General features: G+C 37.3%; 1 protein-coding gene across 2 annotated transcripts in view; it reads left to right on the top strand.

The window, feature by feature from the left end:
- The first annotated feature begins 629 nt into the window (after positions 1-629).
- Positions 630-14,052, top strand: part of LOC128656660 (uncharacterized) — a 110,895-nt gene continuing 97,472 nt past the window's right edge. The window contains exons 1-2 of one of the 2 annotated variants that reach the window (XM_053710683.1): positions 630-659; positions 12,000-12,080. In XM_053710683.1, the coding sequence (XP_053566658.1) occupies positions 12,074-12,080 (7 nt within the window). In that variant the 5' untranslated portion in view covers positions 630-659; positions 12,000-12,073. Of the gene's footprint in view, positions 660-11,999; positions 12,081-14,052 lie in introns of those variants that run through there. The other variant, XM_053710684.1, reaches the window with a different exon arrangement.

The following is a 14,052-nucleotide window of genomic DNA, read 5'->3' as shown; positions in this document are numbered from 1 at the left end:
TTAGGGCAGATATGAGGAAGAGTTAGCCTTAAGAGGTCAGCAGGGTGTATTTCAAGCTCTGAGAATTAGAAATTGCTCAATTTTCAAAGCTAAATTGCATGGAAATGGGACACAATAAATAATGAAAAATTATTACAAATTAGTTTAATTACTTATAACTAAGTATTTTATATACAAATCGGTGGTTACTATCGCTTTAATAGAAAAAAAAACACACGATATACAGTGTCTATAGATTTTTTGTTGTTCCACTGTCAATGACACTGAGAAAATACTGTTAAGATGGTGCTTATGAAAATTAATCTGTTAACTCATGTAAATAAACACAGCCACTGATAGGTCATAACATATAAGTAGCTACTACACATTTTCAAGAACACACACACAACCAGAGCCATCTATCAGGAAAGGGGAACATCACATGAGCAATACTCCTCAGCAGAAACAAAACACGTGTTTTGAAGTAATACCAGTGCAATGTAAACATAGCAGGCTTCACAGTGCGGTGCAGTACTTAATACTACCTCACATCCTAGAGCAGCGCTGTTACCTCGAGTGAGCTACAGAAACTCCTAGGAAATGGGAGCTGAAAGAATTGCATTAAGGGAGTTGTAGTTTTATTGCAGTGTGGGAGGAGCGCCTTACAGAGCTGTATACCAGTAAGTGTGTTATATTATTGCTATCTAATAGAAACAACGTGTTTGCAGAATTGGAAACTGTGAATTGTGCAATAATTTGCTTACTAGGAATACATTCGTTTTTAATTGTGCTGATGATGGGGTTAGACTTGTTTGTTTCTAGTTGTGGCCTTGCAAGTTTCAGTACTCAGTACTTTACATAAATCAAGTGACTTCTAAAGTGAACTCTGCAACTAATGCAGCAACAACATTAGTTAATTTAACACACGCACACCCTTTTGTTTATGTTTCCAAGCCTTTCATTTAAAAGGACATTAAACACAAACATTTTCTTTTATGATTCAGCTAGAGCATACAGTTACACATGCAAACAACTGTCCAATTTAATTATTTTTTCAATTTTGCTTCATCCTCTTGGAATCCTTTGTTGAAGCAGCTGCAGCAGCAATGCACTACTGGGGAATAGCTGAACAGATTGGTTAGCCAATCACAAGATATATGTAGCCACCAACCAGTAGTTAGCTCCCAGCTTCTGAACCTATATAGATATGCTATTCATCAAAGGATACAAAGAGAATTAAGCAAATTAGATAAAAGAAGTACATTGGAATGTTGTTTAAATGTTTGTGTTCTGTCTGAATCATGAACGATGTCCCTTTAAGAAAGTTGTGTTTATGCCATTTGGGTCATATAGTCCAAATTGATCGGTAGGGCTGTAAACAAGTTAGCTGCATGTAAAATTATGGTGAGACACAGCATGAGAACCTAGCGCAGTGAAGGGGGTAGTTTGTGCCGCTATAGTCAGCAGATATAAATATATATGAATATATACATAAATATTTATGTGTTTATATGTGTATATACACATATAAACGCATAAATCTATATGTTTATAAGCATATACATATATATTTACTGGGAACGCACAGTCCCCATAGACCACAATGTAAAGGCTCTTTTCAGGGCCGGTTTTCTTCTAACACCCCACTCCCACCAACGTAACCTTTTGTAACTTTGTACAGTTTGTTTTTATAAAAAAAGCAACATTTTTTAAAAAATAAAAACCTAAAATATTCTTTATTTTACTTTAACATTATGCAATAATATAGAAATTTATATTTAATAATAAAAATATTGTTTTTCTATGTGAAGAACATAAGAATAGAAAATATGCGTAACAAGATTTGAGTTTTGCGATTTAAGTCTAACGCGGTGTTGGGTTAGCTCAAATGAAGAATTACTAGTCTTAAAGCACGTTTTTGAAGTATTAAATACAGAATATAATTTATTTTAGTAATAATTATTAAAGTATGCATACTGTAGAAAATTCTAAATAATCCATAGAATATATATATATATATATATATGTGTGTTTTTTTTCTTTACAGTATGTCACATTTTTAATAATTAATATTTTATATTTACTATTTCAAAAACACGCCTTAAGATTAGTAATTTTTCATGTGCGCCATTACCCCCTTAGACCTAAATCGCAAAACATGAATCACATTATGCATATTTTCAATTCCTATGCTCCTCACATAGATTTTTTTTTAAATTTGTATTTAATATACAGTATATTTATTTGCATATTTGATAATGTTAATGTAAAATAGATATCTATACCTATATATCTATAGGAATAGATGTATAGGTATATACATATATTTATAGAAATATATATTTACCATAAAAATAACATTGTTCTGTAAGTGAAGAACACTGGAATGTGAATAATGAATAACTCCTGTTTGGATAACGTGCGAGTGATAGTTGTTAGGTTTTTTTTCTTCTGCGCTCTCTGACGACGTCTAAAGGGAGGCAATATACAAAAATACAGCGCTAAGTACCTAAAGTATTTATCCTAGCCAATCCCACATCCACTTCCCCAAAGTGGAGTTAAACACATAAACAAAATATATAAGATGGATGGGATGGCGCTAAAAAAGCTTGATAAAACACCACACCTATTTCTGTATATTAAAGACTAAATAGTGAACAAATATATAGAAACACTGGGTTAATAATATAATAAAGTTATTTATTATCTAACATGAAATCAAAAGAGTATAAAATTTAAAAAAAAACATTTAATTTATAATAGGGGCGTCTCCCCAAATGTAACCAAATTTCCACCTTATGTCCGTAATGTAAATTCGTGTCAACTTTGTGTTGTGTTATTCCCAGATAAAACAATGTCTCAATTTGTTTCAAAGATGATAATTTAAGGCAAGGATGAGACTTCAATGACTGTACTCAGACATGTATAATGTTAAAAACAATCCCAGGATTGTAAACAGCCAAAATGTACCAAGTTCACAAGGCTTTGGTTATAGGGCACTTTATCGCTCTTTCTTATACAGCTTTATCGGTCTGTTCAAAAGTCAGGAGCTAATCTTACCTGCATCCAGCAGGTCCGTGCTTACAGTACAATTGTTTGCTCTGCTGGCTGTTCAGAACCAAAGTGTTACCTTTTTAGGCATGTATCCGTGACTGCCGTGGTTCAATCTTTATTTGGCGTTTTCCTGCGTCTGTTGCAGGTCTCTCCTTCCGACTTGTTTGTGTTCCTATAGAAGGCTCAGAAGCCCGGTGGTCTGTGTCTGGTATTTACCTGTATCAGTAGCAGGTCTGTCCTCCCAGCACAGCTCTATTCTTTTTTTTTGTTCAAATAATTTTTATTGAAAGTCGGTACAATGACAAACATTAACATTTGCATTATCAATACAAAAAAATATCATCATAATATATTTAGTGAAGGTTATTGTCTCGTTCTGTCAAAGACCAAACTTTCTGGGTATTTTCCAAGCTATTAGTAACAACAGAATTTGTAGATATTGTTAATTAAGTAGGAATGCAGTTACAGAGAGAGGTGGAGAAAAGAAAAGGTTAGTGGATTTAGGGAAGGTGGGAGGGGGTAGGTCTCCTTACTGGTTGTTCCCGTACGACCATTTATTCAGGAGTAGTTTATGTGAGATTTTAACAGTTTTGTTCCCAGATGAGTTGAATGTTTAATATTGTGTCTGGTTTACCCTGATAACAATAGTGCATTTTCTCTAGCGTGAGGACATGAGTAACCTCTGATCTCCATTGCGCAATAGTGGGTATGTCTTGTGTTTTCCATAGTCTAGGTATTAATTTTTTTGCACAGGTTATCATTAAGAGTAAAAGTTTCCTGCGATAAAGACAGGTAATTTTTGGGATGTGGTTGAGAAGAACTATCTGTGGTGAGAGCGCAATGTCTGTACCTAGTGTTTCGTTTATGTGCCTTTCTATCTGGGGCCAGAAGTCCCCCAAGTTTGGGCATGTCCACCAGATGTGTGTTAAGGTACCCATATCTCCACATCTCCTCCAGCAATTGGGGGAGGCTGAGGGGTAGATGACTCGTAGTCGCTGAGGGGTTAAGTACCACCTGGCTAGTATTTTGTAATTTAGTTCAGACATGATTAGTGAGGTGGAAGAGGTGTGGGTATGGCGAAACCCGCGTTTCCAGGACTCAGGATCTATCTCTGTGTGAAGTTCGTCTGACCATCTCATTAGGTATGTCGGGCGTTTCTCAGGAAAAGAGCCTCTAAGGATTTTATATATCTGTGAGAGGTGAGCTCTAACATTTTTCAGGTTAGTGCACAGCTGCTCAAATTTAGTCAGTGGTCTTAGGATTTCTACTCTGTGTGGGCTGTGGTTAATCGCATGTCTAGTTTGAAGATATGCGTACCAGTTGTGAAATGGAGGTCCCAGTTCTTCACTAAGTGAAAGTCTGTCTTTTACTCCCTCTGGAGTAGTTATTAGGTATATTGGTAGAATTGTAAAGAGTCTGTTTTCGTTGACATGGGTGTGTAAGCTATGTTTTAAAAATATATGATAGTGTAGAATAGGGGTTAAGGGGGATACTGGTGTTGATATTCCTTTTGTATGTGTGATCAATTCGTCCCATATTGCTAGGGTAGTTTTAATATATTCATTGTGTTGTGTAATATGAGGTCTAGAGTCTTTAGGGATCCAGGGCAAATCTCTCATGAGATTATTTTGTGATAGATGGCTCTCTATTTGTATCCATATATTTGAGGGTGCGGAGTGATTCCAGGCCACTATTCTAGTTAGATGTGTCGCTTTATAGTAGTTCGCTAAGTTGGGGACATTAAGGCCTCCGTCCTCTTTACTAAGGTATAATGTGTGTTGGGCTATTCTCGGACGTTTATGTGACCAGATAAAAGTATTTATCATCTTTTGCTGTGTTTGAAGATAAGATTTAGGTATAGTCATAGGTAGGGTTTGGAATAAATACAGGTATTTGGGTATAATCATCATTTTTACCGTATTTATTCGGCCTAACCATGATAGATGTCCTTGCCTATGCCATGAGTCTAACAAGCTCTTGATTCTGTTGTGGAGGGTAGTATAGTTATCAGAGAATAGTTTGTGTGTGTCTTTGGGGATCACTAAGCCCAAATATTTAAGTTTGTATGTTAGTGCGAAATTTGTTTGCTGTGATATGGACTCTATTTCCTCGGATGTTAGATTAATTGGCATCAGTCCCGACTTCTCCATATTGATGGAGAAGTTGGATACTGTTTTATATCTTTCTAGTGTTTCTATGAGGGCCGGTAGGGAGACATTTGGAGATTGTAATGTGAGGATCACATCATCGGCAAACAGAAGGCATTTCTGAGTAATATTACCAAATTTCAATCCTTGAATATGTTGATTGTTTCTGATTTGTATCGCCAGGATTTCAACCGTAAGAGCGAATAGCAGTGGGGAAAGCGGGCATCCTTGGCGAGTGCCATTGGAAATAGGGAAGGGCTGCGAAATGGTGTTGTTTATTCTAACTTTGGCATTTGGATTGTGGTATAAGGCCTGTATTCTAGTAATAAATATTTCTGAAAGGCCAAATTTTGACAGGGCGGACCACATGAACTGCCAGTCTACCCTGTCAAAAGCCTTCTCAGCATCAGTGGAGAGCAAAACCAGTGGTATATTGTTATAGGCTGCATGGTGTAGTGAATGGAGCAATCTTATGGTATTGTCTTTCGCCTCCCGTCCTCTAATAAAGCCCACTTGATCAGGGTGTATTATATCAGGTAATATCATGCTCAGACGGTTGGCTAAAATTTTCGCATAGATTTTCATATCTATGTTTATGAGCGATATCGGTCTATAGTTACCTACTATGTCTCTGGATTTGCCCGGTTTGGGAACAACCGTAATCATTGCCTCCAGAAGTGAACTAGGGAGAGTAATTCCGCAATCTATATCAGTGTAGAGTGATAGGAGATGAGGACTTATCTGTTTCTGTAAGAGTTGGTAGAATTTTGCTGTAAGGCCATCTGGACCCGGGGATTTGCCGTTCGGCAGTGATTGTATTACTAAAGTAATATCACGATGGGTGATAGGGGAATCTAGCAAATGTTTATTCTCATCAGTAATGTTCGGTGTATCTATAGCGGATAGAAATGACCTTAAGTTTTCTGTTTTGTCTATTGTTGTAGTGTCTTGTATGTTGTATAAGTTCGTGTAATAAGAGACAAACGCTTTAGTGATTTCTTCGTTTGTATGAATGTTCCTCCCTGTGTGGTCTCTGGTTGTTTTAATAAAATTGGAGATTCTTCGTTTTTTGAGAGATCTGGCTAGCAATCGACCTGCTTTATTGCTCTCTACAAAGAACTTAGACTTAGTAGTCATCGCTCTCATATGGGCTTTCTGTATAAGAAAATTATTAAGGTTTTCTCTTGCCTTTGTTAAATTAGTTAGGTTAGGGGTAGAGGTGGGGTCTGCTCTAAGAGCCGCCTCGCAGGTGGAAAGTTCTCCAGTCAGAGTGATGTATTGGGCCGTATGCTTTTTACGTTGTTGGGCATTGTGTTTCATTATAACTCCACGGATGAAGCATTTGTAAGCCTCCCAGTTATTTGCCATGGATGTATCTTCAGGTTTGTTTAGTAAAAAATATTCGTCTGTGTGTTTACTAATGTCTTCTACAGTTTCCTGGTCAGTAAGTAAGTGGTCGTTCAGTCTCCAGTTAAATGTATTACGTGGTTTATTAGACCATTTAAAGATAGTAGAGACCATGCTATGGTCCGACCATGAGGTATGAGTGATCTTTGAATGAATGAGAGTTGAGAGGAGGGTTTGATCGCATAGGATATAATCTAACCTGGAGTAGGAGTGTTGTAGATGTGAGAAAAAGGTATAGTCTCTCTTGTCTACGTGTACTATTCTCCAAGTGTCAAAGAGGTTAATGTTTTGTAAAGCCGTGTAGTTGGCTTTGAGGGTGTTGTTCCGTAGATAGGATCTCCCAGTTGATGTGTCTAATATTGGATTTAAGGGAAAGTTGAAGTCTCCTCCAACAATAATCGGGCCTTTAGCTATATCTAATATTGAGTTGATAAGAGGTTTATAGAAATGCGGGGTAGGTTTGTTCGGGGCATAAATGTTAACTAGAGTTACTGGGGCTCCATAACATAAGCCTACTAGGATCAAGATTCTATCTTCTTTATCAGAGTGTTTCTGTAGTAGTTCAAAGTGAAAATTTCGTCTAAATGAGATGCTAACTCCATTCTTTTTTGTGTACCTGAGCTGCAAAAGTGTTGATCAAAATATCTTTTAGATAACGTAGGTTCGTGATTTTTCTTGAAATGGGTTTCCTGAGTCATTGTAATATCTATTTTTCTTTTGTAAAAGTCATGAAATGTGATCGATCTCTTCTCTGCTGAGAGGAAACCTTTGACATTTTGTGTAGCTATGTGTATATTACCTGTTTTGAAATGAGGTGACTGAGTCATCCTAGACTTTGGTACTATGTGTAGAGAAGCCGGATGTTTTGTGGGGACCCACTAGGACACTGGGGGGTATTGATTATATTCCTGCCTACAGTCTGGGTACGTACAGGACCAAGAAGGAAACCTATGAGAAAGGAAGGGATTTGGGTGGGTAAAGGAAAAGGAAGGGTATAATGTTAGAGAATAAGATTAGTATAGATAAGAGTATTTATAGCAATAACAATATCAGCTGTATTAGCAAATCTGACAATAGCTACTTTTTCAAATTTAGTTTGGGAGCTATGTTTTACAGACCGGGTGTTTGAAGAGTGTGGAGCTGTATAAAAATTCTACATTCAGTCTATTAGTGATCTGCTATCTGATATCCTGCATTAATCTAAAATTGAGCAATAGGAAGTAGGTCTTTATCTACTTCACGGTGCATTTACTGTGTTTCTTAGCCGTGCCGTTTCCTGGATTCGTATCTCAATAGGCAATCATTATAATTCTTGCACTAGTGACATAGACAACAGTATTTCTATAACAGGGTATTATAAGGGAATAATATAAGGGAATTTAGTAGTTATTACAAAATATGTAAGTGCTGAAACAACCACACATTTGTTCTGTTTCTGTTTAGGGTGATAAGATTAGGTAGTGATCATCAAATTGTAAAGGAATGATTATTGGACTATGAGTGGCGGTCTAGGGAGAGGTATGAATATCTGCTTCTATACGTGGTGTTTGATGGACCAAAGTGTGTTAATGAGGTGTAGGGGAACATCTATATGAGTATCATAATACTGTAGTGAAGTGATAGGTATCTCGTATAGCATATTATCATTTAAAACCTATTGGTCAGCATATAGTAAATTGAACTCAATTAAATTTGCTAAGTGTTAATAAACTTGAGAAATTACATTCAAATAAACTTTTCAACATAAAATGCATAAAACTTTTTTTTTTACAGTTCAAGTAAATTCGTTTCAACAACATTGATGTGCCTGTGTTTTTCTAATAGGACCCTCATTTTAATTATCAATGAAGAAATAGTCCTCTATCCCCTCTTGGCTAGTTCAAAGAGGTGTGGTATTATCAAGTCTCTATAATATAACTATTGATTTGTAAGATGAACTATAATTATAAAGAAAACAATTGGACAGTTATAGTTACTCATCCTGGAAAGTCTGTGTCCACGTTGCTAGTGTTGTTTTGAGATATCTGTCGTCTTTTGGATTGTTTATTGTTGGTATCAGGCCCTGGCCTTCTTTGAGATTTGGGATTTTCCAACTTGTCTTGTCGAGCATGGGGAGATGAAGAGCTCCCGCTATCAGGTGGGTTGATGTTTAGTAGGTTGTAAAATCTGTTGATTTCTGTCATAGAGGAGCATTCAATTTTCTTACCATTCTTCATAACTATGACCGAGGTGGGGAAACCCCATCGATATGGAATGTGTAGTGACCTTAGATGTGATGTTAAAGGCTGAAAGTCTCTTCTCTTCTGAAGGGTTCTTTGGGATAGATCTTGAAATACTTGAATTTTGTGGCTTTGGAAGTTGATGATTTGGTTTTTCCTTGCAACATTGTATATTTCTTCTTTTTGTCTGTAATTCTGGAAATGGACTATAATGTCCCTTGGAGGCAGATCATCTGGAGGTTTTGGGCGAAGTGCCTGGTGCGCTCTGTCTAGGGGGATCTCCTCATTATCTGATGTGTCATTTCCTAGGATCTCATTAAATAGTGCTTGCAAATAGTCACTAATTTCGTGGTTTGTAACTGCTTCAGGAATTCCTCGGAAGCGAAGATTTCCTCTTCTTGTACGATTCTCCAAGTCATCAATTTTATCTTCTAAGTCAGTCAGATGCTGGAGTTGTTGTGTTTGGTTGGTGGTAAGATTCGCTAGTTTTTGTGAGACCACATATTCATGCTCCTCTAGAGTGTCTACCCTATGACCAAGGTCTGTTATCTCTTTTTTAAGATCTGCACACTCATCTTTAATACATGCTTTGACCTGTTCAATTACAGCTGCCATTGCTTGATATGTGATTGGAGTGTCGTCTTCAGGTGTCTGGTTAATAGTTGTTCTATCATCCATTTTGGTCTGTGTGGTATCTTGATCTGGGTCTTCTGCTATAGTAACTTGTAGATCCTCAGCTTCCTTGGATTTGGAATTGAGGTCTGCTTGTTTAAAAAAGGTGTGAACTGTGCTTTGGCTGTTTTGCGGTGTCTTTTGTGGTCTGTCCTGTCGAAGATTTTTTCTTTGTGACATTGTGGCCTATGTTGCTATTTATTTTTATTTTTTTTGGTGGTTAGTATTGTAGTAGCGGTTGGCACTATACTTCCAGGGGGATTTAACCCTCACAGGGTGATAACGGGAAAAGGTAATGGGGATATGACCCGTGACCACTTAGTGTAACGGGAAAAGGGATGGTGGTAAGTGCCTGATGAATAAATAGGAAAGGTAGCCCAGATGGTAGTTATTGAGGTATACAGTGGTGCGATTTGATTAGACTGTAGTTCTGTGGTATTTGAGAACTATATCTTTGATGACTCCTTATCAGCTGCTTAATAAAAGCTTCTTTTATCTTGTCCCAAAGAGTCAGTGGGATACCAGCCTGTAAAGTGTAGCTTGTAAGCAACAGGCCTTGTGCCTAAATTATAAGTGCGTCACTGTATTGTTATCTGAAACTCCTGATTAGGCTTTTTGTCCATCTACCCTTTTACTGGAGTATATGCTGTTTCAATCCTCTGCTGGCATGTTCAGTTCTGCCTGTAATTGCTGTTGGGCTAGTTAGGACCTTGTGGGCTAAGCGTTTTTGAGCATGTAAAAGGGGATGGCAAGTGCAGTGTTAAAGCGCTCATGTGAAATAATTGTTAGTGGCGCTATTAATGTCTTTCGTTTGTCCTTCTGCAATATAGAGTCTATTATGAAATGTAATGTCCCTTAGTGCGATCAGACTATTTTTTATCTTGGTGTGTATGATATTGCATTCAGCACTTTTTACTCACCGGATGCTGCTTGTGTTGGTCACTACTTGTGCTGTTCCAAATGGGACATCGGCCGCCAGTTCCATTAAGGTCCCGCACTTAATGTGTATCACGCGCGGTTCAGCTAGGTACCTAGATATAAGATAAAGCAGAAAAAAGGTTCGTTCTTTTGACAGGAAAATCAGCTGTTTTTTCTACGCGTTTCACCCGTTCCTCTGGGCTTTTTCAAGATATTCAAGCCCAGAGGAACGGGTGAAAAGCGTAGAAAAAAAGCTGATTTTCCTGTCAAAAGAACGAACCTTTTTTCTGCTTTATCTTATATCTAGGTACCTAGCTGAACCGCGCGTGATACATGCTAAGTGTGGGACTTTTTCTTTCCAAAAAGCGGATACATACAGACACGCCCACGGTGACCATCGGGCTTCTAAGCCGTCCATAAGAATAGAGCTGTGCTGGGAGGACAGACCTGCTACCGATACAGGTAAATACCAGACACAGACCACCGGGCTTCTGAGCCTTCTATAGGAACACAACCAAGTCGGAATGAGAGACCTGCAACAGACGCAGGAAAACGCCAGATAAAGATTGAACCACGGCAGTCACGGATGCATGCCTAAAAAGGTAACACTTTGGTTCTGAACAGCCAGCAGAGCAAACAATTGTACTGTAAGCTCGGACCTGCTGGATGCAGGTAAGATTAGCTCCTGACTTTTGAACAGACCGATAAAGCTGTATAAGAAAGAGCGATAAAGTGCCCTATAACCAAAGCCTTGTGAACTTGGTACATTTTGGCTGTTTACAATCCTGGGATTGTTTTTAACATTATACATGTCTGAGTACAGTCATTGAAGTCTCATCCTTGCCTTTAATTATCATCTTTGAAACAAATTGAGACATTGTTTTATTCGGGAATAACACAACACAAAGTTGACACGAATTTACATTACGGACATAAGGTGGCAATTTGGTTACATTTGGGGAGATGTCCCTATTATAAATTAAATGTTTTTTTTAAATTTTATACTCTTTTGATTTCATGTTAGATAATAAATAATTTTATTATATTATTAACCCAGTGTTTCTATATATTTGTTCACCATTTAGTCTTTTATATACAGAAATAGGTGTGGTGTTTTATCAAGCTTTTTTAGCGCCATCCCATCCATCTTATATATGACGTCTAAAGGGAGAATATGTTAACGCTGTAGAAAAAGTCCTTTGGTCAGTTAGCGTTGGGTTATGCTCGCGTTCTATCTTTTTACTTTCAACTTGTAATATGTGCACTACAGTACGCATGCAAAACCTTAGTTCTATCGAAGTTTATGCTCAAGCGTTAAATAGGGCGCCACTTGTATTCTGGCCCATAATGCGTGTTGCTGGCTTATTTTAACTAAACCTGACCTCCCTCTTTGGATCTGATTGGTCATCCCTGGTTGTAGACTGAAGTTAAAAAACCTGGCTTTCAGAAATCCTGCCCTCAGTGCAAATTTGATGCAAACTCTTCCTTGTAGTTCTGGTCTATAAAAGACAGCTTTTGTTATTTCTGGCTATATACAGTTTTTATTTTAGAAAATTTCTTTCTCTTTTCTTTAACTCCTGATTTTTATTTCTTTATTTTGTAGGAATCTAAGAAAGCGTCCATCCGCAAATGGAATGTAAAATCAAAGAGCAGACATAAGCAAGAAACGTATGTGAGATGAGAGGTAAATGTAGATCCCTTTTCATTGCTGACCATTTTTAACTTTAGACAAAGTAGTTTGCCCTCAGAAGTTGCAGAGCTAATTTGTACACAAATTATAGGACAGAAAATGTTTGCTGTTGATTCTGGCCTATATGCAAATATTACGTAGGAAGTAGATTAAAAATAGACCCCGTAAATAGTTACCATTAGTGTTAATTTCTACATTTGACACCCCCTATCTCCATGGCATTCAATTTAAAAGTATGATGGAAGTTGGCCTATAAAAGCTTCTAAGGTTATTTCCCATTCAAAGAGTATACTCAAGCCACAAATAAGAAATAAACAATTTTAAGTTTCAAAGTGGTATGGAGTACAGTTTTCCTTGACAAATCCAGGAAGCTGTGACTTATCATTAAAGGGACAGTAAACCACTTTAAATTGTCATAGAAACATAAAATTTGACGGTAGATAAGAACCAGAAAAAGGCCCATCAAGTCTACCCATATTACTTGTTACTTTTTTCTTACGATAGCCTTATTCATGTCCCAGGGATTTTTGAATTCCTTTACAATCTTTGTGTTTACCACCTCAAATGGAAGCTCATTCCATGAATCCACCACCATTTCTGTAAAAAAAAAATGCTTCCTCAAATTCCTCCTGACAGAAATGTTATGTAAAAGTTATGTAAAATATTGTAATGTATAATGAAATAACTTTTGCAGTATACTTTCATTACGTATTTGTCCCCCTTTTCATTTAATTTAGCTCTGAAATTTGTGTGTTTTTGTGATCTCAGAACTTGAAATGCACCCTGCTGGCTTATCAAGGCTAACCCTGCTACATGCATGTCACTGATTGGCTTTAACAGATATCAGACTGCAAAACAATATACTTTACGCTAACATTATGACCGGGGCTAGCCTTGTCTGCAGGTTCAAGCCTAGAATGGCTCCGCTAACTAAACCAAATGGTGGGTGAAGTCTGGTTATTGAAAAACAATTGCAGTAAAAATTTGGACTTGGCTTATATTTTATTCTATAGCAACACATCAGAAATGTATTGTAATTACAAGGTGTTTGCTGTCCCTTTTTTTCCCCAAAGAACTTTATTGAAATATAAGTTTCACAGACATCTTGATTGCGGATTTGGGTTTACATTATGTACCCTTACAATATATATCGTAAAGAAAAAATTACAAAAACACAGGGTTCACAACCAAATATGTCACAATCTTGACTAATCCTGTATAGAGAAACCTTAGAGCCTTTATTGGCTACCATTGTTAGTGTCTTTCCGCTAAGATCAGTTCTACATTTTCCTTTTTTCAATGTTATAATGAAAACAATTTAAATATTGTAATTAGAAGCCCTAAAACATATTATCAAAAAATTATAAATAATAAATTTCCTAAGACAATATCACCTTATTTGAATTGAAATTAGAAGAAGAAAAAGTTGTGAGAGACAGGGTAGGGAAGAAGGGGTGTTATGTACTCCGATCATAGAGTCGCAGGTGGATCTGGCAAATTGGGGTTGGAACCCCCTGTACGGTGGCTATGCGGGAGACTGAGTGTATGTCTCCATTCGTGTCAATTGCTATGGACTCCAGTGACCCTGTTATGGACTATCTAAGAGGGTGTTTCAACTAATGTGCTGTTTGATATTGTTTCTTGAATGTGTGTCTATGTATAGTGCAGCGGTGAAGGAAGGGAGACGAGGGTATTTCTTAACTATCTTTATTTGCATTCCACCTCATTATCATGTATTCATGTTTTTCTAGACTGCCCGTCCTGAGAAAGTAGTATCTCTCAAGGACAAGCATATTCTCAACCTGTGCCTTCCAGGCAGTAATGTTAGGAACTTCAGGTGATTTCCATTTCCGGGGTATCAGGATTTTGGCACTATTTAGCATTACATATAGGAGTAATTGTTTTATGTCGTCCCTGGTGTTTGGTAGTTTGTGGAACAGTAACAATCCTGGAGTCACTGGCACGT

This window comes from Bombina bombina, chromosome 4, assembly GCF_027579735.1.
Source record: "Bombina bombina isolate aBomBom1 chromosome 4, aBomBom1.pri, whole genome shotgun sequence".
In the NCBI taxonomy this organism is placed as follows: domain Eukaryota; kingdom Metazoa; phylum Chordata; class Amphibia; order Anura; family Bombinatoridae; genus Bombina; species Bombina bombina.
This window is presented reverse-complemented; position numbering and strand designations above follow the sequence as displayed.